Source organism: Apodemus sylvaticus, chromosome 10 (genome assembly GCF_947179515.1).
Source record: "Apodemus sylvaticus chromosome 10, mApoSyl1.1, whole genome shotgun sequence".
NCBI classification, from domain to species: Eukaryota; Metazoa; Chordata; class Mammalia; order Rodentia; family Muridae; genus Apodemus; species Apodemus sylvaticus.
In genome coordinates, this window is record NC_067481.1 from 45738611 (window position 1) to 45765987 (window position 27377).

The 27377-nt window shown below is 47.3% G+C and overlaps 2 protein-coding genes across 3 annotated transcripts in view; both read right to left on the reverse strand.

Annotated features, from left to right (window-relative positions):
* Window positions 1–15634, reverse strand: part of Phf12 (PHD finger protein 12) — a 42483-nt gene extending 26849 nt beyond the window's left edge. The window contains exons 1-2 of one of the 2 annotated variants that reach the window (XR_007979925.1): window positions 14898–15634; window positions 14082–14263 (exon numbers count right to left, since the gene is read on the reverse strand). Coding sequence is in view for 1 of the 2 variants with exons in the window: in XM_052197217.1 (XP_052053177.1) it covers window positions 14082–14263; window positions 14898–14963 (248 nt within the window). In the remaining variant the exon portion in view is untranslated. The remainder of the gene's footprint in view (window positions 1–14081; window positions 14264–14897) is intronic. The other variant, XM_052197217.1, reaches the window with a different exon arrangement.
* Window positions 15635–19460: 3826 nt separating this feature from the next.
* Window positions 19461–27377, reverse strand: part of Sez6 (seizure related 6 homolog) — a 28725-nt gene continuing 20808 nt past the window's right edge. The window contains exons 6-17 of the mRNA XM_052195928.1: window positions 26109–26277; window positions 25865–26031; window positions 24879–25073; window positions 24522–24660; window positions 24211–24407; window positions 23276–23470; window positions 21813–22004; window positions 21536–21733; window positions 21181–21219; window positions 20812–20929; window positions 20625–20727; window positions 19461–20442 (exon numbers count right to left, since the gene is read on the reverse strand). Of these exons, the coding sequence (XP_052051888.1) occupies window positions 20413–20442; window positions 20625–20727; window positions 20812–20929; window positions 21181–21219; window positions 21536–21733; window positions 21813–22004; window positions 23276–23470; window positions 24211–24407; window positions 24522–24660; window positions 24879–25073; window positions 25865–26031; window positions 26109–26277 (1742 nt within the window). The 3' untranslated portion in view covers window positions 19461–20412. The remainder of the gene's footprint in view (window positions 20443–20624; window positions 20728–20811; window positions 20930–21180; window positions 21220–21535; window positions 21734–21812; window positions 22005–23275; window positions 23471–24210; window positions 24408–24521; window positions 24661–24878; window positions 25074–25864; window positions 26032–26108; window positions 26278–27377) is intronic.

A 27377-nucleotide genomic window follows, 5' to 3' on the forward strand; every position in this document is an offset into this window, starting at 1 on the left:
TACTATACACAACAGACCAAGAGCCTCTCTCCTGAGCTTGTAAACGAGGTCAGTTGCATGAGCTGGAAGGGTCTCTTCTGTCAGAAACTATCAATCTCCAAGATTTAAGCTCTCTAAGCTATTTATAACAATTTCAGTTGAAATAAAGTAGCAGACCCAGAAAAGATTCTGAGGGCTCCCCACAGTGTATATACACCCCGCCTTGTTTTGGTGTGAGACAAGGTATTCACCAAGCAAGTAACAGCACTAAGCAGTTTAGATTTTAATTTCATAGTTCATGAGAGTCTCACCTATCCATCTGAGGTCTGCCACCAGACTAAAATCCCTAATTACATTTAGCAGCAACATGAAGACCAACTGGACAATGCATGCTTACAACAGGTTCACAATAGGTTTACTCGTTCAGACCAATGCTGCTGCATTAGGCTAGCTCAAAAATTGGCACCGTACCCCAAAAGGGGGTACAGTGATCTCTGACAGGACCACAATCTATTTCAGCTGCACAGCAACCATCATCATCTATATGAGGATCTCTAGATCTCTCAAAAAATAAGTCTTTTGAACACAGAAAGGCAGCTTGGAGATTAAGAGTACTTACTGCCTCTGCAGAGGACCCAGGTTTGGTTCCCAACACCTACAAGGAGACTTACAACTATCTATAACTCTGTTCCAGGGGATCTGACCCCTTCTTGTCCCCACAGGCACCAAGCATATTTGTGGTACACATACATACACACAGGCAAAACACTCATACACATAAATAAACATAAACTATTTTTTTTCATCTTTAAAAAAGGAAAAGAAAATATGCTTTTTAATAAACTGAAGCCAGTTATGTCCTGGAAGAGCTAAGAAGCAGTGGGTAAAGTTTAATTAAAAACAAAACTAACATATATATATGTATACACACATACATTCATATCTGAGCCTGTGAGATGGCTCAGAGTAAAAGCACTTGAAATACAATACTGACAATCCAAGTTCCATTCTCAGCACTCATGATGGAAGGATAGAAACCAGCTCTTCAGAGTTATCCTCTATTTTCCATGAATGTGACTCATATATATCACACAATTATTGTTTTTCTGAGACAGGATCTTACTATGAAGGCCTGGCTACCTTCAAACTCACAGATGTCCACCTGTCTCTGTATCCAGAGAACTGGGATTAAAGGTGTGTGACTGTACAAAACAGCTAATTTTGCTGTTTTGTTTTTTGAGACAGGGTTTCTCTGTGTAGCCCAGGCTAGTTTTGAACTTTGCCTGCCTGTGCCTTTCAAGCCAGATAATTTTTTTTTAAAAGAATTAAACACAATGATGCATGCCTACTATCCTGACACTTGGGAGCCAGAAGCAGGAAGATGAGGATTTCAGGATTACCCTTGGTTATATAATGAGTTCTAGGCCCTGATGGCTTACATGAGACCCCATCTTATTAATGTAGTCCAGGGCTGTTCATTCTCATTGCACAGTCCCACCGCTCTAGGGATACTAGGGACTAAAACTAGCAGCCTCAGGAATGCTGTTCAAGTGTTCTACTACTGAGCTATGTGTTCAGGCCTGACACTGTTCTTGAACTCATGATAGTCCTTCAGGAATGTACATATTACATTTAAGTATTCTTATAATAAATATAAATACATACAAAATAAGCATAAACATAAACATGTTTTTTGACACAGGGTCTGTGTAGTCCTGGCTCTCCTGGAACTCACTCTGTAAACCAGGCTGGCTTCTAACTCAGAGATCCACCTGCCTCTGCCTCTTCAGTGCTAGGATTAAAAACATGCACTACTACTGCCCAGCTATCTTAAAAAATATTAAACAAAACAAAAAATTTGTAAAGACATATCAAAATGTAATATTACATACTTTAAGGGAACAAAATTTAAAGAAATTTAAGTGCCAGAGAAACCAGCAAGCTTCATTGTGTGGGCAATGGCTTTCATCTTCAAATACGGCCTGCACTTCCAAGGCAAAGAAAATGGCTACCTCGAAGGATACAGAAAGAAAAGTGTCATGGGGTGCCAGAATAATGATTCTTTACTTTAGCCTAACCACTCACTCAAACACAGTACAGGCCACAAAGTACATAAAAGTACAAATGCAAAGCCCCAGTGACAGTGATAACAAGGAAACCATCGAGTGCCAGGCAACTACAAACGCCCCATTCAGAACATTAGCAAGCTACACCACTTCTACAGGCACGCCATCCTTCCAAGCAGCTAACTGTGCCCCCAAGTTTTATTGTCTTCTGTGCAGAGCTGGCATCCTCCTAGCAGAGGGCACCTGGATAGAAACTATGAATTAGTGCAGGAAGGGAAGAAGCAGGGAGTACTAGAGGAAGGGAGGAGTCAGCGGAGCACTAGAGGGGTGCCAGTGTTTGTCTCTACTGTCTTTGCTACGGATGGATCCAGTACCACAGGCTTGGTCAATTACCAGCATAGCTAGTGTGGCAATTTTTACTTCTTTGTAATAGATGGGTTGGCAGCAGCACTGGTAAAGAGGGCTCTACCCTTCATCTCCTGGTAGACACTACATTCTAAATTTTGGTAAAAGATCAACATTCTGATACTCCTAGAGAATATTTTATTGTCTAAAAGAACAACTATACTATTTCATAAGTGTCACAGAGGTATGGAAAACTAAAACCAAGTACTGTTATGTCAAATTTTTTATTTTATTTTGTTTGAGACAGTCTCACTATGGCCCAGGCTGGCCTTGAACTTGTGCCAATCCTCTCACCTCAGCTTCCTAAGTACTAGATTTCTGTTATAAGCAATCACATACAGAAACAACTCAGCAATCTGAGCCAGGTATTAATACCAGATGTAAAATTCAACCAAGGCCTAGAAAGCTACAAATACTAACCATGTGTTTTTCCTCCCCCCACTCCATGCCCCCTCCGCTATAAGGTCTCACTATACACATAGTCCTGGCTGGTCCCAATCTTGTAGCAATCCTCCTGTCTTGGCATGTGTGCATAGACACACACACATTGTAATAAGAAGAACAACAACGCTAGACAGTGGAGGCCTTTAATCCCAGCATTTGGGAGTCAGATTTCTATTTGGGAGGCAGATTTCTAAGTTCAAGGCCGGCCTGGTCTACAGAGTTAGTTACAAGACAGCCAGGGATACAGAGAAATCCTATCTCCAAAACCAAAAACCAAAAACCAACAACAACAACCTTAATTTAGGCAGTTAAGTTTCTACTTATTATTAAAGAGATTTCTGCTTCATTTCCCATCCTCTGGCAAAGGAGGAAGGCCCTATTAATCAGGCTGTTTCCTCCTCCTTTACTTCCAACTTCTCCCTATCCCCCAATTCTACTAAATCTTAATGATCTCCATCCTTTAGTACTGAAGTAATCTCTGGGCATGCTGTCAGGCTGTGCTGTCATGGTTTGATGCCACAGCTAAGTGCTGACTCGGGCCTCCAAACCCTTCCAGTTATACCTCCAGTGACCTAGTTAGAAGTTCAATGCATTCTCAGAGATAGAGCCATGGTTTTTCCCTTTGGCCCACTTTTGGTCAATTTGTGCATATACAAATTTAAGTAATGCAGCAAACATATAAGCTTGTTATATGCTAAAATAAGTTATTTACCTTAAACTGCACATACTTTCCTAGCATACAGCAGTCTGATAGAGCAGAATGAGCCATTTCCTTCTATCCGTAGGTAAAGAATGGCTATGCAGGTGAATCACAATGACCAGGCAAAGCAAACATCCCAAAACTTAAACCAGTGACAGAATTCTCCCTACAGTCATTTAAGAGGATGATGCTCTTTCAAAAAAAAAAAAAAAAAAAAAAAAAAAAAAAAAAAGCAAACAGGACCAAAGAAAAGCATATACAACCAACCTATTCCAGACACACTTAGTGAGGTTGTGGAGTAAAATTTTCATAAACCAGCAATTGATTATTTTCTATTGAAAAAGTTCACCATTAAGTTTCCTGCTAATGTTTCAAAAAGGGGATTAGTGAACTCTAGCAGTAGCAGGAATTTAAAAGCTCCCAGCATATGATAGAAGCTAACGAATAGTGACAGAAAAGCAAGGGCGGGTGGGTCCCTGTTACCTGATTATATATATAACACAGGACCTCATCCCATTTTACCCAAAGTCCTCTGTATTTTTTTAGCTTCTCTGCTCTTCACAAAGAGACAGGAGAAAAATAATATTCAACATCCTTGTGTGGGTAGGAACTGAGTGAAAACCTATATTTCAGGAATGCTAGTTCTACCTAGAACTTAAGCCTGTTAGTAATTTTGAGAGGTCCTCCTGCCTGGCCAGGAGTTAAGTGAGGTCTTGTGGCTGTGGTTAAAAATCAAACCCATAGAATCTTCTCTCACTCATTCCTGCTGGTTTTAAAGGAACCTCACACAGGGCACACCAGGGAAAGACTAGTGTTAGGTCCTGTGCTCTCCAGCTTGCTGGCACTTCACTGCTATTTTATTCTGTCAAAACTAGGAAACACTCCTAGGAGAGATCCTGCATAATTTTTCAGGAAAAAAAAGGGGGTACTGGGGGGTGGGAGTGGAATTAACTACCACAGTGACCAATATTTAGGAAAGCAAATGTTTCTTGAGGAAAGGAACAGCCACATTTGCATTAATTAAGGTACCATTCCTATAGCATAACTCACATAGCATTTTGTTCCCCTGCCTGTAGGAATAATCCTATTGTGCACTATGTAAAGATTATTCTTGTGTTATTAAAGGCTGATTTCTCTGCCATGCTATCTGTTGCAATTTGGATATGGCATTGTAATGCTTATTCCAAATACCTCCTGTTCCAAGTTTATATTAAACAATGTTCATCGTTTATTCTCTGCCTTATCAATAAAAGCTAATTAGCCAATGCCTGGGCAGAAGAGAGAATAGAGGCGAACTTCCGCCAACCTGACAAGGGGGTAATTCATCCATGAGGTAGGGGTCTGGGAGAAGACACAATGAGAGGACACACCTGAAACCCAGAGAACCAGACCAATACTAAATACAAACATCTCAGGGATTCTGGCTGGGAGGTAGCCAAATTATTTTAGAGAATAAAAATAGATCAATTACTATCTAGGTATTGTGAGGTAAAATTTGATTAAATAAAACTAATAGTCTCAGTCTCATTCATCCGGGAGCTAGCTGGGGCAAGAATAACTAGACACCTTTTAAACAGTTATACCTGCCAGTGAATGTTGCATGCACTTGAAATCATGCAGGAGCAAGGAGGAAAGCCCATGGCTCTCAGTACTTTAGTCAACGTTCACTCAGTACAACAGCAAATGGAGGAAGAAGTCTAAAAGCAGATTAAGTTTTTCATTACTTGGAAAATTGCATCAGTCTACAAGATGTATTTGGAATTTGCTTATTGTGAATATAACAACTGTTCTCCATAGAAGTGAATTCAGCTACTTCTTACTGATGGATTAAAATCAATAATTTCTCCTATCTCACTCCTTAACTTTTCCTACCATAGAGATGTGCTAAAACCTCATCTTTGTTCTCTTTTGCTAAGAGCTAGATTTAGAAATAACCTTAGGCTTTAAAAGACAGAGATTTTGATAGCTGAAAATAGGCAGGAAGACACAGACAGACATCATCTCATTCTTAACTGCTTGCAAGTCAGGGGAAAATAGTCAACAAGTGACCTGTCCATGTGTCCTGGGCATAGTGACAATCAGCAACACCAAGTGCCTTTCTAAAATCTGGTCTAAGACTTGTACTGAATACAATGTCCTCGTTCAGGAAAGTGGCAAGATGACAGCTGTACTCCTGTCCTTTGGCTCTTGGGAGGCAAACTTTATGTAGAAGTGTTCTTATAAGTGCCATCTGTGGTGAGTGCTAATGCAGCTAGATGGTCGTGATGTACTTCCTGGGCCTTTAAGTCAAAGGAGGAGGCAGTGGTGGCGCATGCCCGTGTAATCCCAGCACTCTGGGATGCAGAGACAGGCGGATTTCTGAGTTTGAGGCCAGCCTGGTCTACAGAGTGAGTTCCAGGACAGCCAGAGCTATACAGAGAAACCCTGTCTCGAAAAAACCAAATCAAAAAAATAATAAGAAGAAGAATAAGAAAAAGAAAATCTGGCACCTTAAAGCAAGAATAATAGGGCTGGAGAAGTGGCTCGGTAGGCAAAAGGCTCTGGCCATGAAGCCTGATAACCTGAGTTTGAGTTTGAACCCTGTGACCTATCTGTTGGTTGTATTGTAACTTCTACAAAAGGTGTCAAAAGTCACTCCTCCCCTCCCTTAATTAAACAAAACAAAACAAAAACCCAATACTGGTTTTAAGAAACTTGTACTAGCCGGGCAGTGGTGGCGCACGCCTGTAATCCCAGTACTCTGGGAGGCAGAGGCAGGCGGATTTCTGAGTTCGAGGCCAGCCTGGTCTACAGAGTGAGTTCCAGAACAGCCAGGGCTACACAGAGAAACCCTGTCTCGAGAAAAACCAAATCCAAAAAACAAAAACAACAACAACAACAACAAAAAAAAAAAAACAAAAAAACAAAAAAAAAGAAACTTGTACTAATTACTGGAAGAATGGTCAGAAGCCCATTTAACCACACATCCAAAGAAGTGGGCATGCATTAGAGACACAGCCAAGCTCACAGATGGATTTTAACACTCTCACCTGTAATCAAAAGCACACATTAAGTACCATCTATTTCATATTATTTTGTCACTTGCAAAAGAAAAGGATGTAAATCATTTCTTTTAAAAGGATGTCATATTACTGCTCTTCCAGAGGTTCTGAGTTCAATTCCCAGCAACCACATGGTGGCTCACAACCATCTGTAATGAGAGTTGATGCCCTCTTCTGGTGTGTCTGAAGATGGCTACAGTTTATTTATATACATGAAATAAATAAATATATGTTTAAAAAAAGGATAAATAATAATAATTACAGTAACAATAACAGCTGAGATGTAGCTAGCTATAGTAGAATGTAAGGTCTTGAATGCTATTCCCAGTATTGCCAAAAGTTTTTTGGGAGAAAAAAGTCAATTGAAAGGAGGAGGGGTGGTGGTGGTGGCAGTGGTGGCGGTGGCGGCTGGAGAGATGGTTCAGCAGTTAAGAGCACTAGCTGCTAACTACTTCTAAAGGACCCAAGTTCAATTCCCATACCCACATGGTAGTTCACAACTGTCTGTAACTCTAGTTCTCTGATTCAAAAAAGCCAAACAACAAATAAGGATAAATATGAGATCCTTCAGAACAATAGGGACTGGTGAAGTCACAACTGCAGCTCACCTTTCATTAAGTATGGTAATTTCAGAAATTAAAAGAACAAAACAAAAACTATAAGTTTGCACAAAAACTACCATCTAGCCAGGAATGGTCCATAATCTAAAGTAATGTCAGTATTAAGGCAAAAGAATCTTGAATTATTGGCCAGCATTGCCTATATAAAGTAGCCTGGTCTCAAAAACAAAAGAAACAAAACCAAACAAGCACCTGGGCTAGGATAAAGTACTTGACTAGGGGAAAGGCCCTAGGATTGATCCCGGCCGCAGAAGACAACACAGCCTGTCACATCACAGAGAACTTATTTCCTGTGCTACTTTTATTATACCTGCTATTTTCTTTTAAACTCAAACAATCTGGGCCACAAATATACCAAAATTATTATTTTAAAAAGTACACCTGATTTGTTTTGAATTAAAAAATAGTGTGTTAGTCACATGTGTTTGAGTACCATGAGCATGTTTAATGCACAGAAAAGGGAACTCCTCTGGGGCTGGAGTTACATACTGTTGACTCTTGAACACCAGTGTTCTTTTTTTTCTTTTTAAAGTATTTTATTTATATGAGTACACCGTCGCTATCTTCATACACACCAGAAGAGGGCATCAGATCCCATTAGACATGGTTGTGAGCCACCATGCGGTTGCTGGGAATTGAATTCAGGACTTTTGGAAGTGCAGTCAGTGCTCTAACCTCTGAGCCATCTCTCCAACCCTAGTGTTCTTAATCTTTATCCCCCAAACCTCATTTTGAGACAGTCTTACTATGCAAGACTAGCCTTGCCTTAAACTTGTGATGAGTCTCCTGTCTCTGCCTTACTTGAATTGTGTGTGTGTAGATGAGTGTGCATGTGGAAACTGGAGTTTGATGTTAGCAATCTTCCTTGATTCCTCCGCCTTTTTCTTTGAGGTAGGGTCTTCCGTCAAGCTGGCTTGCTGGCTTGCTAGCTTGCCTGTCCTTCCTAGACTGGAATTACAGATGGCCTGCCACAACCACCTGCCATGAGGGTATGGGGGGTCAGAACTTAGTCTTCTTGCTAACACAGCAAGTGTTTTAACTACCAAGCCACCTCATCTTCCCTTCTCCTTGCCCTATTCTAGTAGTATTTTTAAATAATGAGCATCCTTTATCTTTGTACTAACCACTCATCTAAGACTTTACAGCCAAGCCCCACATTAAATCAGAAAGCATGCATTATGAAGCTGAGCTAAAGCTGGACTCTCCATTTTTAAGTGGATGGCTATAAACAGTAGATCCTAATTCATTACAATAAGTAAGTAAACAAAATACTATAAAACCAACTTAGGTTTATTTATTGTGGGATAGTCTTAGTTTCCAGGAGAGTGAAGCAAAGGAATCACTGTCACCTGCAGTTCTTCAGGTACTTAGGATGTCAAAAACAAATTCATGAGATAAAAAACAAACCAGAACCAACCAACCAACCAACCAACCAACCAACCAAACAAACAAACAAACAAAAACCCTCCATGTATTTTAATTCACTGGTTGGCTATTAGTCCAATGAGGCAAACACAACAAAATCAGAAAATTCTTTAAGTTTAGAGCAAGATTTTTTTCAAGATGGCAAACTTTTAGATGCTGTTATATGTGTGTGAAACGTGTGAAACCTTTGTTATGACAAACTGGAAATTAAACACGCAAAACTCCAAGCCGAGCTCGGTTTTGCCTGCGCACAGAGACCTTTTCACTCTCATTCTTCGAAAACCTCATTTTAGATCTTGCTGCCAACACCAGAGAGGAAAGCCAGCCAACAATTCCAAATATAACACGAGGAGGCAAATGCTACAGAAATCTGTCTGACAGGAAGGGACCACGCTGAGATCTGCCAAGGTGGATGCACTTCTCAATCAGACCATTTTGGTCTGTCTATCTGGAGCAAAATTCCATGAAAAGTTTTAAGAAACCAGCCACTTTCCAGGCACCTCATTACTGCTGCTCTGTGGCAGTCACTCCATCAGCGACAACACTCTTTCCCAACTCAAACAAAAAGATGGATCACCAACAACTAGAGCTCTACCAGTTAGCCTACATTTTTTTTTTAAATTAAAAATTAAGCCAGGCAGTGGTGGTGCATGCTTTTAATCCCCACTTGGGAGGCAGAGGCAGGCAGATCTCTGAGTTTGAGGCCACCGAGATCCACACGTGGGTTCTAGAACAGCCGAGGTTATATGGAGAAACCCTGTCTCAAAAAAGTGAAACAAATAAAGTAAAAATTTATTTCATATGTGTTTTGCCTATATGCACCACTTGTGTTCCTGCTGCCCAGAGGCAAGAAGGGGGCATCCTATCCCTGGAACTAGTTTCAGATGGTTGTGAGCCTCTCTGCGGTTGCTGGGAATTGAACGCCAGTCCTCTGGAAAAGCAGCCAGTATGTCTATCTCCTGAGCCACCTCTCAAGCCCAGTTATCCTACTTTTTAACAGATTTCTAGAGATCAATCTATGTAGAGAAAACTTTCAAAAAGTTCACCTTATACACCACTGTGATGACAGGGTCAGGGTCACCAGGAAACACTTGAAAACCTTCCAGTTCTCCAAGGCCAGGCTTAGTAACTCCTGTTATCACTCTGAGGTTATAATACCAAGCACAGCACAACTCATTTCCTAATGCAGGAAATCATAATCAAAAGAAAACCCACAAAGATCCTAACCAGAATGATTTTCCACAGTACATTGATCCCTGAGAGAAAAGGTAGGACAAAAGCAAGACATGACCAGTCCTTTCCTCTGGTAAAGTAATGAATGGCTAGTTTAGTGTTATGTCTTAAGCCCAAGAAATAAGGTTTGCCTAGTAATCACTCCTGTCTAGGCTTAGTATTTCAGGCTTATAATCTTGGCGACTTGGGAAACTGAGGCAGGAGATTAACCAGGCCCTAATTAGGGTCAATTCCCGGTACCATCCCACTAAAAGTACCATTTCTGGGACATTTTAATATATACTGATTACCATAAAGCAGACTGGCAAAAACCCAGACAAAGGACCTTTTGTTTGCTTGGTTTTTTGTTTTTTTTCACACAGACTAGGCAGGCTTGGAATTTTCACTCTTCAAGCCACATCCTTTAGAAGGAGGCTAAGACTACAGGCAGGCAAATCTGTACTCAATCATCTCATAAAACTTTCACTCATTCTCATACACTCTGTACATAAGGGACACTATCATTACTACGATTATCTAAGTAATGTAGTCTTAGCACATTCTAAAGGGAAGCCAGAGGGAGCACAGCTGCATCTAACCTTCCCCATACAAGGAAGCAGTAACAGGAAAACTACTGAAGACACATCCAGGAACCAAAAATCTCACATATTAAGTGTTTGACCTCACAACTCTGGCTGAGAAAAACACAAAAGTGGAGGGAAATCCTCACTTAGAAAATGAAAGCACCTAGGGGAGTCTCATTTAAAAGATGGCTTCCTGTCAGTGGTGGTGCACGCCTATAATCCCAGCACTCTGGGAGGCAGAGGCAGGCAGATTTCTGAGTTCCGAGGCCAGCCTGATCTACAGAGTGAGTTCCAGGACAGCCAGGGCTACACAGAGAAACCCTGTCTCGAAAAAAAACAAATAAAATAAAATAAAATAAAATATAAAATAAATAAAATAAAAGATGGCTTCCTGACTTTTCATTAAATGGTACACTCAGTACTGATACCTTCAAGGAGAACTGATGGAGTAAAACAAATCCTGTCTCAGTTACTACTATTTATTCTCCAATCTCTCATTACCCATTCATGGTCTCAGAAAACAGTCAAGGCATAGGGTGAGCAAGCCTGAGTCTTGACAACTAGAGACCCCTCCCTTGCTCTCCTTCCAGCTAAAGCAAAAAGCATAGTTAAAACTTGACAAGCTCTGGGGCTGGAGAGACAGCTCAGCAGTTAACAGCGCTGACTGCTCTTCCAGAGGTCCTGAGTTCAAGTCCCAGCAACCACCTGGTGGCTCACAAACATCTGTAATGGATCTGATACCCTCTTCTGGTGTGTCTAAAGACAGCTGCAGTGTACCCGTAAAAACAAAACAAAAAACACCTTGACAAGCTGTACACTCATCTTAGAAGACTCAGAGTTCAGCTTTAGAGTTTAAAGGTCAACTTTAGGCAAAAACATAGCACACTCTCCATGCCTCGATTTGTTTTTTTTTTTTTATTATTGTTGCTGTTTTTTAATATAAAGGTTTACTTATTTTAGGAGTAAGATGGCTCAGGAGGTGAAGGTACTTGCTGCCAAACAGGACACCTGACATCCTGAGCCCAGTCGCTAGGAGCCGCAAGTGGAGAAACCAACTCCTGTTCTGACTTCCACCTATGTTCTATGGAACCTCCCTAAATAAACAGAAGTAACTTTAAAATCTAAAACTAAAAATAAAGCATGTGTCCACATGTGTGCTGAGCTTGGGAAGGTGAGAAGGCATTGGGTTACTCTCTGCCTATTCCTTAGAGACAGGGTTACTCCATAACCTGGGGGTTTTTTTAGCTAAGCTATGACCTGGCCTGACAGCTCCCAACAAGGTTAGAAGCTAGTTAAGTGCCAATGACCTGCCTCTGCCCCTACCCAAGCTGGAGTTAACAGGATATGTTGGACACCCCAGGTTGCTGTGTGGGTACTGAAATCCAAATTCTGTTCCTCATGATTGTGTAGCAAATGCTCTTAAGATACTTCTGACTTTTAATAAACAATTTCAACATTATTAAATGAGATTTTTTTTAAAAGATAACAGAGTTTATCAAATGTTCACTCAATAGGAGTTACCAATCTTAGTTAATAACCACTTCATCATAGAGGTAATATTAGCAAACACTTAAAATTAAAAAAATATATATATAGCTGGACATGGTGGTGCACACCTGTAATCCTAGCATTCAGGGGACCCAGGCAAGAATGGTTGGCACAGGCTGGAAGTCAACCTGGGTTTTACAACAAATGTCAAGTCAAACAGGACTTCAAAACAAGGCTGTCTAAAAATTTATAGAAAAAAAGGAAAGAGAAAGAGAAGAAATTTAAAAGTCCTAGTAATATATCAAATAAATACAACAAAAAAGTAAGAACACAGACTCAAGTTCAAATCTCTCCTGTGCTCAAGAACAGAGAGGAGAACCAAGTACAATAATGCACACTTTGGAGGCTGAGGCTGGAGGATGACTGTGCGCTCAAGACCAAGCTGGACTACAAAATGAGGCCATCTTAACCCTCCCACATCCCAAACAGAAAAGAACAGCAAAGGAAACTGGATCAGGGAGATTTCCTCCAGGTGGATTACACGCTGGAGGAAGTAAGGGCTAACAACAAAGGCACAGACTCTCACTGCTGGCCCCACTCAGTGCATCCAAAGAAATTAAAGGCCAGTCGCAAAGCTTCCTCCAGGACAGTAATTTTTGTTCTTGGAACATTACAAGCCAAGGTGGGTTGCCCAATAAGCAAAAGTGTCCTGGAGTTAGTAACGGGAATGTCCCACATAACTTCTGACCACAGTCCTAATTCACCCAGTACCGTCATCTGTCTAATAAAACCTGCAATTACAACAAATACAGCAGGCACTATTCCACATAAACCAAGAGATTTTGGAATGTGGATGGAACTGTGGCAAGAGCCCTTATACACCTTTTTAAAAACAAGGAGCCAAAAAGGGTGACACAAAACAAAGAGCAGGACCCCCTCCTTCCCAGTCAAAACGGGAACAAACAACCCCCTACCCTCACCCCAGGAGCCCTCTTCTCCCAAGCACTAGCCTCAGGTCGACTGTTGCTGAACAGAGCAAGAGGCTATCTGGGTTTGAAGTAGAGATGTGGGATTTGCGTGCAGGGCAGAAAGGTGGTATCCTGGCAGAAGCTAGTTTAAACTCTTGGAGTGCTCTGGGCTGAGCGGCTGAGAAGGATCAAGCAGCGCAGCGGGTGATCAACCCAGCCCCCCACCAGCTCTCAGCTTCTTAAAACTGCCTTTCCGGAGCCACCAAACACAATACAGCCCCAGCAGCAAAGAATTTTGAGGGGAAGGGCTCGTTGAACCAGAGCAGAGAAGAGAAATCGGCGCCCAAGGGCAATTTTAATTGTCTAACTCGGCCCGATTTCCTAAGAGGCAGCAGCAGAGTAGGGAGGAGGGAAGGGGGGGAGGAGGGAGGCAGCACCGGAGTGGCAACAGGGGGCAAGCCGCAGAGAAAGGGATCAAGCCTGTAAGAGCCTAGCCCTGGTCCTCAAGGAGCTTCTGCAGAAAGGGCTCATGGGCTACCTCCACCATTCTCCCGAAGACGTTTGCAAATCATATATGCAGCCAAAATGGCGCTGAGAATAAAAATATAATTTAAAGGCAGGTCGCCATATTGTAAACATAGAGGCAGAGAAGTGGACTCGAGAGACACCATTCATGATTTCTTGCACCATCGCAAGCACCAGCTCTCCTGAGTCAGGACCAGGGTGAACTGGGTGACCGAGGGCTCCGCGCACTAAGCCCAACAAGAACCCAGCCAGGCAGGAGCCCTGAGGACGGCGGGCGCGCGCCGCCGCCAAGCGGCACAGGACCTGGAGCTCCTCCCCTTCCTCCCCCGCTGCCGCCGCCGGCCGCACTCGGCCTCTCAGTCCCGGCTCCCAGTCTACAACCAATCTCAGATGGGGCTCACCTCACCCCTCCCAACCCCCATCCCGGGGTCAAGACATGGTGCTGCTCTTTCCTGCAAATTGGCCGGATCTCGACAAATACCAGGGGCGCAGAGGCGCTCGCCGCCAGCGACTAGAGTCGCTAGCGGCTAGCGGCTGCAAGCTCCCGTTATTTCTACAGGCCTGGTGAAGGAATGTGCTGAGTAGGGTCTGCCAAAGGGCTCCAAAGGGGTCCCCAGCCCTTACCAGCACTGGAGGTGGAAGGCGGCAGGGCAGTGATCGCAGCACAAGAGATCCCCACCTTCCTTGCAGCTATCGCAGCTGTCGTGGTTGGTGGCCCTGCCGCTTCTCCGGGACTCCTTCTCCGGTTTCCGACTCCGCTTTTCTGCCTCGTCCGTCTTGGGGGGAGCCAGCAGAGCTTGGATTTGCTGCACACACATACAGACGGCGTGTGTGCACATTTGGAGCTCCCGGGCAGCCCGCAGTCCCACAGGCGCTGCTTTTCCGTCACCCACCCCTCTTCCCCCTTTTGTCCTTCTTCCTCCCATCCAGGCTGCTTCCAGAACCTCTCGGTCCCCGGAATAAAGGGGAGCCCACCCTAACTGCGTTCCTGCAGCACAACAAGAAAAGCTCCTTCCAAATGGGGAGGATCAGGGTAGGGGGATGGGGAGAGGGTGCGCGGTTCTCTTCTTGCCACTTCCTTGTATGGACAGTGGGGGACTCCAAAGCCCGGCTCGGGAGAGGCCCGAAGCTTGGTACCCGGACGTGCAGGGGGAAGCACAAAGGGGCCGACAAGAAGGGGGTGGGGAGGCCTGCCGGTGCAATGAAATGGAGTGGGCTGAAGCCTCAGGGAACGAATCGAGGGCGGCGGGTAGGTGAAACTGCTGCAAACGTCCTCGGAAGCTGAGCTCAGTCCCCCAAATTGCAAAGAGGGGAGGAAGAGACTGGGTGAGGAAGAACCCCCCCTTCTCCCGGCCCTCTGGCGCTTCGAGCTTAGGGACGGCTTTGTGGGGCGGAGGTTCCCTCCTGGCACTGAGGGAAAAGGATGAGGGCGACTCTTACCTCCATCAGCCCCCCCGACGTGTCCAAGTCGTACACGATCGTCTTGGTCTCCATTTTCTCCCACATTCATCCACCTCCCGGGCTGGGCGCTCTCTGCTCCGGCCCCCCCAGCCCCGGGGGGAGGGGGGAGGAGGGGAAGGGGACACTTCTGACCCCCGGCCCCCTTCTCTCTTCCCAACACAGGTTCCGACTTCCTCGCCCTGGCTCCCCCCCACCCCCCGGCCCCCAGTCCCTGGGACGGCAGCGTCCTCCCCACGGGCCGTGAGAGGGGAGCAACCCCTCAGCCCCGGCCCGGCGGCTGGCTGCACAGTGGATCCCGGCTCCGGGGGTCAGGCCTCGGCGGGGCCTAGGCCCACAGGCTAAAGCTGGCGCTGGTGACCGCTGGTCCGGCCGGGAAGGCTAGCAGGCGCTGCCATCCCGGGGTTGGGGGAGCGGAGGGGGGGTGAGAGGTTAGGTGAGGTTGTGGTTCGTGAGGTGACTCTGAGGAGGATGATGGGGGGTGGTCCCCGGGCTCCGCCTCTCGCCGCCACTGCCGTCTGCGTCCCGGCTGCCGCGCACTTGGCGCAAACTTACCGCGAGCGCCCGCAAAGCCACCCGCGCAGGCGCCCCGGGATCGCCGCTTGCCGCGCGCAACCGCAGTGACAGCCGGCGGCCTGGCTCCCGCGCAGCCGCGGTGATGGGGTACCCCCCAGCGCGCAGCCGCGCTGGCATTCGCCTGGAGCCCAGAAGCACCGCCTTTCTGCCGTGCGCCAGCGTACTGCGATTAAAGGGCGGAACCTGAGGCCTCGCTTGGGCGCCTGGGAAAGAGCGTAGGGGTCATGGCGCAGCCGCAGGAACTTGAAGACGCTTCACCCATTGGTGTTTGTGTGCAGATCACGGTCTCTGGTCCCGCGCAGGCGTGTTGGGTTACCACCCTCTGGTCCCATCACACACCCGCCTCACGCGCAGGCGTGTTGTACCTGGCGGCCTGCACAAAAAAAAAAAAAAAAAAAAAAAAAAAAAAAAAAGCTTCCCCTTTCGCCATTTTGGTAATGAGATTTGGGCTACCATGCCCTTGGAGTCCTCAGTCACGACCAAGGAGGAGCATGTGATGTTGTGTGGACCTGGTAGGCTTTCGGCTGCAGCATTACCCATATAGATGGTGTAGTGGACTGTTTGGCTCCAGTGTCAGGTGTGTCTGGACTAGGCCGCCATATTGGTAAAGAGGGAAAAAAAAACCATTGCAACAAAAAAAGACGCTTTTGGTGGCAGATGGCTGCTGTTTCCACTTAATTTCCACTATCGGCACCTAATTTTTGCACGAGCATTGCTGTCTTGGGTCCCGATGGAACCAAGGATAATTCAGGTGTCTGTTACTACTCTCTCTTAACCAATGTCCCTAGAACTACTCTTGAAGAGGAAGTCAAAAGCCCAAACAGTCCTTAATACTGACAACGCCCAGCTACCTGCCTACAGCTGACTTCAATCCCCATCTTGCAACGCGCAGTGTTCAAAGGGTGAACGGGAACGCATTGCACTCTGGTAATTAGAATCGCGATATATCTGATGGGTTGTGGGAGTTGTAGTTCAGCGTACAGACGCCTTATTGTACAGTAGGATATACTAGGGGAAAAGCCTGCCGGGAAAGGATAATTTTGAGAGCTGTCGTATTGCACACTGGGATTTGTAGTTTGAGCCCCTCACCTCGCATTCTGAGCCTAGAGCCATGCTTCTTTTTGGGTGTGCGCTGTTATTCCCTTGTTATTACTTTCCAATATGGACAGATACTCTGCCTAACTGCGAATGAATGAGCCCTACTAGGCATTCATTAATACTGGTGACATGCAACCATGTCCTGCCCTTTCTTTTGTTTGTTCGTTCTATTAAGGCAATTTTATTCTGCAGCCCTAGCTGGCCTAGAATTTGCTATGTAGACTAGATTGGTCATGAACTCACGGAAATACGACTGCCTCTGCCTCCGGTCCCATTCTGGGATCAACGTGTGCTACTACGCCTGTCATCTCCTAAACTCATTTTTATGTTACTGCACACATTATTCTCAGCCCCGTAAAACTGGGAGGGACTTAGAGACTATTTGATTTAAACCCTTTATTTCCAGATACCCAGAGTGGAGCAGTGGTTTGCTTAGGCTGCATATTGAGTGTATAGCAAACCTAAAAAGGAAACATGTCTTGATTCACAGGTCAGACTTTGTCCCCTACACCATGTTTACTGTCTCTGAGAAACTGTTGCTCCTCCTTTTAGGACAGTCAGGACTGTAAGTCAAAGGGGACATAAATATTTGTGTCACATTTTAGCACTCTGTGAAGTTTTAGTCCTCTCTGTCTCTGGGTGTGTGTGTGTGTCTGTCTGTCTCTCTCTCTCCGTCTATGTTTGTGTGACTTTGTATTTCTCTGGTGGCCCTGTGTTGGTGCCTAGAAAGAATAATGTCATGGGGAAGTGAAGAATGCCATGCAAATTGGCTGCTCGTGCGTCGCTATGGCCAACAATAGACTAGCAGCTACAGGAAAAGGACTGCCATGTGACTCTCAGAGGAGAGGGCTGAGCTAGGCTCCTTGAAGGGAAGGCTTCTTTATGCCTCCTTCATGCTACATAACCTGGGAAGCTGGAACCTCATATGCCCTCTTTCACTGGCTTCCTTTCTACTACAGGAGCACAGCTGTGCTGCTATGTCAGCCTGGAGGTATTACTGGACAGAGAAGTAAGCCACTGACTGGCCCACGTCCAGTGAGCAAGGCTGTGCTTTGATCAACATCCGTTGCAGCTGGAAACAGGAGCGGGCAGTCGGCTAGTGAGGAAAATGAGAGTTGGCTCTGTTGACAGGTGCCAGAGGAACAGATCACTCCACACACCTTTGTTTTGGAGCCTGAGGGTGAGGTCAGCCCAGCCGTGGCAGGACTTGGTGCCACCTTGGAGAGCTCCAGCTCTGGGTATTAAAGGGGACTTCAATAAAGAGCTGGTGGGATGGAGAGGTCTTTGGAAGCGACCTCTTGTGGTCCTTCTAGGCACTGCACTATGAATGAACTGGAACCCCTTGACCTGTGATAGAGGCGAGGAGGAATTTCTGGTCCACATTTTCCCGCTGAAGAATGTAGAAGCAGAAGACGCTAGTGGATGCTAGCCTTCTTTTCGGGGATTTTTGTCTTAGAGCTTCCGAGTGTCGTAGCACTCTGTTGCCTGCCTCCTGGGAAGATACTTTCATCTCAGAAGGCTTTAGGGGACATAGGGAAGGGGCGAATTTAAGTGTATCCTTGCCAGTCACGACTTTAAATTTTTTCCTTCATTTTCATTTTATGGCTTTTTTGAGATATGGTTTCTCTGTATAGCCCTGGCTGTCCTCAAACTCAGAAATCTGCCTATCTCTGCCTCCAGAGTGCTGGAATTAAGGGCATGTGCTACCATTGCCCAGCTTTTTTAAATTAGTTTTTAAGATTATAACATAGAAACCCTGCCTCAAAAAAAAAAAATGCCAGGCAGTGATGGTGCATGCCTTTAATCTGAGCACTTGAGAGGCAGAGGCGGGCAGATTTCTGAGTTCGAGGCCAGCCTGGTCTACAGAGTGAGTTCCAGGACAGCCAGGGCTGTACAGAGAAACCCCATCTCAAAGAAAAAAAGACTATAACATAATTTCCCTTCCTTTTACTCCTTCCAACTCCCCCATATCCCCATATACTCTTTCCTGCTCCTTCTCAAATTAATGACATCTTTTAAAATTAATTATCATGTACATATGTAAATATATACATATATACACATTTCTTTTTCTTTTTTTTCTTTTTTTTTTCCCCTTTGGTTTTTTCATGTCAAGGTTTCTCTGTGTAGCCCTTGCTGTCCTGGAACTCATTCTGTAGACCAGGCTGGCCTCGAACTCTGAAATCCACCTGCCTCTGCCTCTCAAGTGCTGGGATTAAAGACATGCGCCACCACTGCCCAGCAACACATTTCTAAATACATAAGTACAACCTGCTCAATCTTTATAAAGTTGCTTATATGTATGTTTCAGCAGTGACTAAAGAGCCCATGGGCGGGGCTCTTGCCTGTCTCAGGGCCTGAGCTGCCCACCCCTCCTGCTCACAGTACTCATGTTTTCTGAGGCCAGGGCAAGCTAGGCCTTATGTACATGGGTTCAGTCTATGGTTCTAATTCCAATCTCTCAAACTTCACTTAGCAGGAAAAAGTGGACAGGGCAGTGCGTCCAGCCCTTTGTCAGCAATCTAGCAGTACTAATGGGTTTGGGACTGGGCCTGCGTCTGGTCTATCCCTGGCAAAGAGGAGGAAGTGATGAGCACTCGAGTTACTGAGCTCCCATATCTGTGTGGCATTCGCCACAGGGCCTCTCATTCCACCTGCTGTCTGGAGCACCAACGTCTTTGTGGGCAGTGTTACCCATTTAACCACATATAACTTTTTTTCTGTCATAAAATGTAGGCATGATTGATTGGTGCGTCCAGCGGTCTTGGCGTGCCAAGGTCCATATCACATTCATTTACCACCTCCCTTCCCTCCAAGAAATCACCATTCACACTGCTTGGTTTTTTTTTTTTCCAAAACACCATTTTAATAAGGAAACAACAGAAATAAAAGATTGTTCTCTGGCTGGAGCCCAGACCCCATATAATACATCATATGTACAAAGTGGCCTTCGGTCCAGACTGAGATTCCTCCTGGGGATTTTTGATTTCTGTTCTGTGCCACATTCCTGGGTCCTTGGACATGTGCTCCTCTCCAGAATGTACCTGCCCTCTCCTGGCATGCCATCCATAGTGGCAGGAAGGGGGAACTTGGTAAGTGGCCTAGAGGAGGGACTGCTGGGAAAGGGGACATTTGTAACAGCCAGATAAACTTCAAGGAGGGGCTCTCCCTCCTCAGGGTAGAGGAATGCCAGGGAGCTGTAGGGTGGCCTGCTTTGGTGTGGAGCACGAGTATCCAGTGAGGCCCAGCCTGAGCTTGGGATAGAGTTCCTGAACCTTTTAGGATTCCTTAAATCACCCCCTGCCCAGGAAAGGGCAGAAGGCTTAGCTGTCCAATTCTGAGCTGTTAGAGAGGGACTAGAAACCTCCCTGAGGGGCTGGTGTTGGCACAGACTATCAAGAGGTCACAGTTGCGAACCATTTGGCCTTTGGCCCTGTGAGGGGCACCCTGCTGTCAAGTCAGTTCTTCTGGAGTCCTCGCGTGCCAGGGCTGGATAGTGGCTATGTGTAACAAGTGCCCCTGCTCTGCCTGCAGCTTCCAGGCTGGAGGTCCAGGGCAAAATGGAAGCAGGAGAATGTTGGCTGCTGGTAATGTGTTCCAGCTGTGTTCTACCCGAGGCAGTGCCCCTGAATCCACAAAGAAGGGCCCAAAACGGGCAGTGGTGCCAAGAAAATAGGTCACTGTGGGCGTTGCAGGCAGGGAAGGGGTCGGTGGTGGCTCTTCCCAGGTGGTATGTACAGGAGGTGAGGGACAGCAGAGAGCTGGGAGCCCTGCCACCAGCCTGCGATGCAGGGCTGTGTGTGCATCCCCAGGCTGCTCCCGCCTAGATGGAAACTTCATATTCTCTCGTCTCCTGCAAAGGAAAGAGACTGCGGGGAGTTGGAAACTTGTAGATTTGTGGAGCTGCAATAATCCACCTTCCCGAGGCAAAGGGGAAAATAGGAAGGCTTTGGCAAGACCCTCAGGCAGGCATACCCAACCCAGGGATCAAAAAACCAGTCCTGAAGAGGTATCTAGGCCACCGTGGATACTTACTCCAGTCTCGTAAGTTGGATTGTCAAATGCTGACTCTACCGTGATGCGGTTATAGGGGCGAGGATGAGCTCGGGGGAGTTGCAGGGGACTTTTCCCTTGGAGTCTGTGGGGACAAAAGAGCCTGCAAGTCAGGAGTCCAGGCCGGGGTGAGTTAGGTATGCAGACCAGGAAAAAAATCCAGACTCACCTGGAGAAATAGAGGTACACTCCTCCCACCAGCAACACCATGGCCACCAATGGTAGGAAGATGGCAGCTGCTATGTGGGCAGCATCTGGAGCACTGGAGGTGGCTGGGGCCTTGGCAACTGAAAGCAAAGGGTGGGTGGGATTACAATTGATGTCCCCATTTCTTGAAGCCTATGTCCCCTCCCTTCTTAAAGACATTCGGAGACCAGCTCCCATTGGCTGCCTATGGTAGGCAGGAAGCTTGAAACCCTGACGGGCCCAAACTGTGCTTTCTCTGACTTTCATTCATGGGAACCCATGACCTGGGAGCTGCAAGAACCAGGTGCGGGGGCAGGGGGCATATATCCGGCTCTCAAGCATGGGGACTCACCATCCAGACTACGACCGTTGTAGAACCCATCCAGAGAGGCTGGAACAAGAGGGGAGGGCCAAGGGCAGTGGGTGAGCCTGATGGACCAAACCATCAATGCAAGGAGCACAGAAGTGAACTGACTGGATTGGAGGGGAGGATTTGACCAGGGAGCGCCTACTCCTGCACTGTCTTGGTGATGTTAGATCAGAGACTAACAAAGACAGGGAACAGGAAGGGGCATGGCCAAGTGCTTCTAATTCTCAACATAGATTTGCTTTACTAGAATAGTTCTATGGTCCAGACTATGGTGGTGGCAGCTGGGGACCGGGGGGTGGGGGTGGGGGGACATGTTTAAGGGAGTGGTAGCACTTACCAGCCCTACAGATGGGTGGGGGGTCACTCCAATGTGAGGGGTGTCCAGGCACGCACTTGATGCTGGCCTGACCCCTCAGCACATAACCAGGGGCACAGGAGAAGTGGATGGTCGCCCCCGCTGGGTGGAGTCGCTTCTCAGGGCTGCGGGCACCATTCTCAGGGGCACTGAGGCCAGGGCACGGCTTGAACTGTTCCACTGCAAGGTGGGCAGTGTCAGTGGAGGTGTCAGGCTTTTCTCCTACTAAAGGCTCCCCTCCTACCAACTGTACACTCACAGAGACACTTGGGGGCCCTGTCACTCCACTTGGGGCTGCCGGCTTGGCGATCGTGGCAGGTGAGGCGAGCACTCCCCGTCAGCACAAAGCCCTGGTCACAGATATACTGTACAGTTGCTCCCACGGGGAACTTGGGGCTGGATACGAGGCGCCGGCTGTGCTCCACATCCCCTGGGTCATGGCAGGATGTCACTGCAGATGGAGAGGGGAAGCAGAGCAGGGTCGGTGTCTGGGGCTACAGCTCAGTTATTAGGAGTGTTTCCAAAGGATGCATGAAACCCTGGATTTGATGGACAGCACTGCATAAACCCAGCCTGGTGGTACATGCTGATATCCAGCACTCCAAAGGTGGGTGTAATCCCACTAAGAAAGTGGAGGCAGGAGGATCAGAAATTCAAGGTAATCCTCAGCTTCACAGGCACTTCAGGCTAGAAACACTATCAGAGACAGCAAGTGAGGGGTGGGGTGGGGGAGAGGCAGAGAGTGAGGGGGTGGGGAGAAAGGTCTGTTCACCCTGGATTTATGAGTGTTACAGGCCAGCTAAGACCAGACTGTAGGGCTCTACTCTGATTTTCTTTTTTCTTTTTTTTTTGGGGGGGGGGTGGATTTGTTTTTTGTTTTTTGTTTTTCTTTTTTTTTTTGGTTTTTTGGATTTGGTTTTTTCAAGACAGAGTTTCTCTGTATAGCCCTGGCTGTCCTAGAACTCACTCTGTAGACCAGGCTGGCCTTGAACTCAGAAATCCACCTGCCTCTGCCTCCCAGAGTGTTGGGATTATAGGCGTGCGCCACCACCGCCCGGCTTACTCTGATTTTCTGTTTTGCAGTGCTGGGACTCAGGATGTCATACATGCTAGGTGGTGCTCTATCACGGAGCTACATCCTCGGGCTTTTTGCTTTCTTCACTTTAAAAAAAACGTGTGTGTTGTGTGTGGTGGGGTTATATGTACTGCATACATTTACATACTCATTAAGGCTGGAAGAGGATGTTGAACTTGGCTTCAGGAGCCTGTGAGCTGCTACTGCGGGTCCTGGGAACCAGACCTAAGTCTTCCACAGAGCAACGAGCACGCTTAGCCGTTCAGCCACCCCTTCCTCCCTCCGCCTCACACTATACCTCAGGCAATCTTCAAATGCCTGGTTCTCTTGCCTCAGCTCCTGAATGCTGAGGTGACAGGCATGTGACACACCATGACTGACTGTGTCTACCCTCCTTCTGATGTGTTTTTTTTTTCCCCTTTCATTAAGGTCAACAAAGCCATTAATTCTTGGTCACCAGCCAGCCAGGAGATGCTTGCAGTACTTATCTGGAAGTCCTGTGACAATGGATCATCCCATTTCACAGATATGGAAACTGAGGGACAAGTTAGAAAATCAAGGATGCTAGCAGAAACAGGACCTGTGCTAGATTTTTCTCTCAGGACCCAGGAGGCAGGCTGGCAGGGACCGTGGGGACGAGTACACACCTCTCTGGCATGAAGGCAGGTCCTCACTCCAGCTTAGGTCCCACTGGCACATGAGAATACTGGATCCCACTACCTGGTAACCAGGGTAGCACTGATAGGTGACCACCGTGCCATGCACCAGCTCAGGCTGTGATGGGTTCTTCCAGCCGTTGGGGATCTCGGGTAGCTCTGGACATGTGTCATTGCGGGGCACCTCTGGAGACACAGAAGCAGGGAGATGCAGCCCCTTGGCCAGCACCAACGTGATTGCTAGTGCCAACCAACCCTGAGGTTCCTTTGGACCTAGACTGACCTGGAGAGGCTTAGTGACTCATCTGCTCTTCTAAAGCCCCACCCCCTTGCTCCTCCCCTGAGTCTCCACTCTCAGCCCCACCCCCACCCATCCCCAAAGTTACGGGATTGTCATCTTGGCTTTGACTCCACTCTCAGAAGCACTTGGCCAGTTCCTCAGGCCTCAGGATGAGAGAAATCATTTCTTTGTTGTTGTTGTTGTTGTTTTTCAAGACAGGGTTTCTCTGTATAGTTCTGGCTGTCCTGGAACTCACTCTGTCCACCAGGCTGGCCTCAAACTCAGAAATCCGCCTGCCTCTGCCTCCCAAGTGCTAGGATTAAAGGCATGCACCACCATCACCCCACCACCACCCGGCAAGAGAGAAATCATTTCTGTTCAAGATCGGAAGAAAGGAAGGCACTGACACTTTTCTGTAGTTCCCTGTTTTTTTTTTTTTGTTTTGTTTTTGTTTTTTTTTTTTTTAGGAAGTCCTTCTTGCTGCCTCTCTAGAGCTTTCTTGCTCTAACCAAAGGCTCCTGGGGATACATGGCATCTTCCTAGGTTCCCCGTGTCTGACGGGACATCCAGACTCCCTGTTGTCCTGCACCATTTGACTAGTTCATGATTTAGGGTCTACACTCCGAGTCAGAAACCACAAGCTCACCAAAGAAGTGGATGACAAATCCTTGCTGGTAGCCCATCACCGAGGTCCCAGGATCTGACTGGAACTGGATGGTGACATCAGCCATGGAGGTAAAGAGCTTGAAGTGGCCACGGGGCCCTGAGTATTGGCCCAGGACCCGGGCTGTCAGGTCATCCCCATCGTAGAAGGTCAGTACATCCCCAGAGCCTATGCGCAGCCTGTAGAGGAGGAGGATCAGAGCGAACGGGACGGGCTGGGGGAGGGGCCGAGATGGGCGGGACTAGAGGTGTCCCCAGCCTCAGGAGCCGGCTTGCCTGACCCGAGGCACTCACACTCGGATGTCCAGCATGATGCGCTTGTCTTCCTCCACATGCACACCCCAGATGCAGTCCTGCCCTCGGCCATAAGGCTCTGGCCAGTTTGGAGAGAGCACCACGCCTGCAGAGTCTGTAATTTCCCCGCTGCACACGGCTGCAAGGAAGGAGAGCCGGGGAGGCAAATCCTCTCCAATATAGTGTCCTAGGGCTTTCACCCGCCCACAGGAGGACCCACCCCCTGCTGGGAGACTCCGCCTCCTCCCTCTAGGAGAAATAGCAATCCCACTCAGCGGTGGCCGGGTTCTGTGCCTGGCCACTAGGGACCTACCCTGCTTGTTGCCCTAGCAGACCCACCCACTGGTGCTTGCTGACCTCGGCAGGCTGGCTCCGTCTCATTCCACTGGGGGTCGTGGAAGTCGACACATTCGATGATGATTGAGCCCTGCTCCAGGGTGTAGCCAGGGTCACAGCTGAACTCCACAGTCGTACCCACAGGGTAGGACGGTGCACTGCTGCTGAAGTTGCCGTATTTGACAAAGGGCTCATAGCAATGTCCTTGCTGGAAGGCTGTGAACCACAGGACCCAGCCCAGCTCAGCCTCTCCTAAGTAGGCCAGAGGACACGCATTCTTCTCTCCTCAGGGCTTATTCTTTCTCAGGGTAAAATATGTATCTTGGGCTTGGAACAGGACACAGGGGAACCAGGCATTCCTACTTTGGTCAGGAAGCCATGTTGAATCACTATTGTACTCTTGTTGGCTAGTTTGCTGCTTAGTATACAGCAGGTGCTCAATAATTTTTTGATGAATTAATGAACCACACATCTATGTGTGGGACTAGTTTTCCCTCCAAATGTTGAGGCCTATGTAATGTTCTTAAAACCTGGAGAATTCATTCTCTTAGGCCAGAAATTTGTGGTCCAAACGCGCGCGCGTGTGTGTGTGTGTGTGTGTGTGTGTGTGTGTGTGTGGTACAAGCCTTTAATCCCAGCACTTGGGAGGCAGAGGCAGGCGGATTTCTGAGTTTGAAGCCAGCCTGGTCTACAGAGTGAGTGCCAGGACAGCCAGGGCTACACAGAGAAACCCTGTCTCAAAAAATAACAACATCATCAAAAAAGAAAGAAAGAAAGAAAGAAAGAAAGAAAGAAAGAAAGAAAGAAAGAAAGAAAGAAAGAAAGAAAGAAAGAAAGAAAAAAAGAAAAGGAAGAAAGCTGTGGTCCAGACAAAGACCTCCCAAAAGGATGGGCCAGGGATCTCGCGGATAGGGGTGGGGGCAGGGAAAGAGCAACGGAATGCAGTCAGAAAGGGGAAGGGTGTGGGAGAAAGAGCCTAGCACCCTGGCTGGTTCCAGCAGGCTCACCCTCATAGCGCAGGGCCATGCCTGCAGCTGCCCCGCTGCTGTCAGTGCTGAACTCCACGAAGAAGTGTCTGCCAGAGCTGAGCAGGCCCTCGATGGGCAGGTATTCCACCTCATAGGAATCATACACTGGCGGGGCCTCCACGTTATTTCCATTGCGAATGATGAGCCTGGGCCAGAAGAGAGGCAGCTATGTAGCTGATGTCCTCCCCACAGGTCCTCCCGTCCACGTAGGACAGCTCCTCACCTGTCGTCATCTTCTGCCAGGGACACCTTTTCAAAGTGCAGGTGCAGCCGCTGGCTCTCAGGCGCCTCGAGCAACCAGTGGCAGGTGAGGTTGTTGCTGTAGTTCCCCGGGAAGCCAGGAGAGACAATGCGGCCCGTGGTGGCATTCCAGATCACTCCGCCACAAGCAGCTGCGGGTGGCAGTGACTTACGCTTGGTCTCCATCCTTGTTCTAAGCTGCCGCCAAACCCTCATGCCAGCACGTGCCCTCTACATGCCAGCACGTGCCCTCTACATCCCAGCATCTGCCCTCTACATGGACATAGGGACTTTGCCCAGACACCATCTTTGCTGTGGTGTCTCTAAACACTAAACTTGCAGTCTAGACTCTGCAGCAACAAGCCACTCAAACTTCAGAATCCCACCCGAGGACCATCCACATCTCCGATGCTTCGCATGCTACTCCCTTAACTGGAGACAGTTCGGTTGCTGCCTGGCTGGGTAGCTGTTGGCAAGCCTCCTCTCCCCTCTGCTGACAGGTTCTGATCTCACCAGGCTGACTTTGTTATGTTAACGCTAGTATCTAGACTCTGACTTCCCTGGACATAGCTGATACTTTTATGTTCTCTCTCTCTCTCTCTCTCTCTCTCTCTCTCTCTCTCTCTCTCTCTCTCTCCCTCTCTCTCTCTCCTTCCTTGTCTCTTTCTTTCCTCCCTTCCTCCCTTCCTTTTTTTCTCCTTCCCTTCCCTCCATTTTTTTTTATTTAACCCTAGAGAGCCCAGGCTGGCCTTGAATTCAGTGGATGATGTCCTGAACTCCGGTCCTCCTTGCCTCCGTCTCTCAAGTACTAAGATTATATGCATGTGCCTTTATACATGGATTCTTGGTCTTTTTTCTATTTTTTCTTTCCTTCCTTTTCTTTTTTGTTTTGTTCCTTGTTTTTGAGACGGGCCCTTATTATGTGGAACTTGCTCAAAGGCTAGCCTCAAAGTCAAAGATCCACCTGCTTCTGCCATCTGAGTACTGGATTTAAATGTATGTGCCACCACACCTGGTCTTTCATTTCTGAAATGGCCTTCCTGTGTAGCCCAGGCTAGCTACACAGGAACTTGCAGTCCTCTTGCTAGCTCCTGGCGTGCTGAGATGACAAACACATTGCCTTGTCTTGCTGCTTCTATAAAACTAGCTTTCTGGCTTGATAACATGTTATCTAACATGATAGCAGACCTTGGATTTGAACCCCCAGAACACAGGAAGTCAGTTATCTGTTTGGGTCTGTCCCTTAACTAGG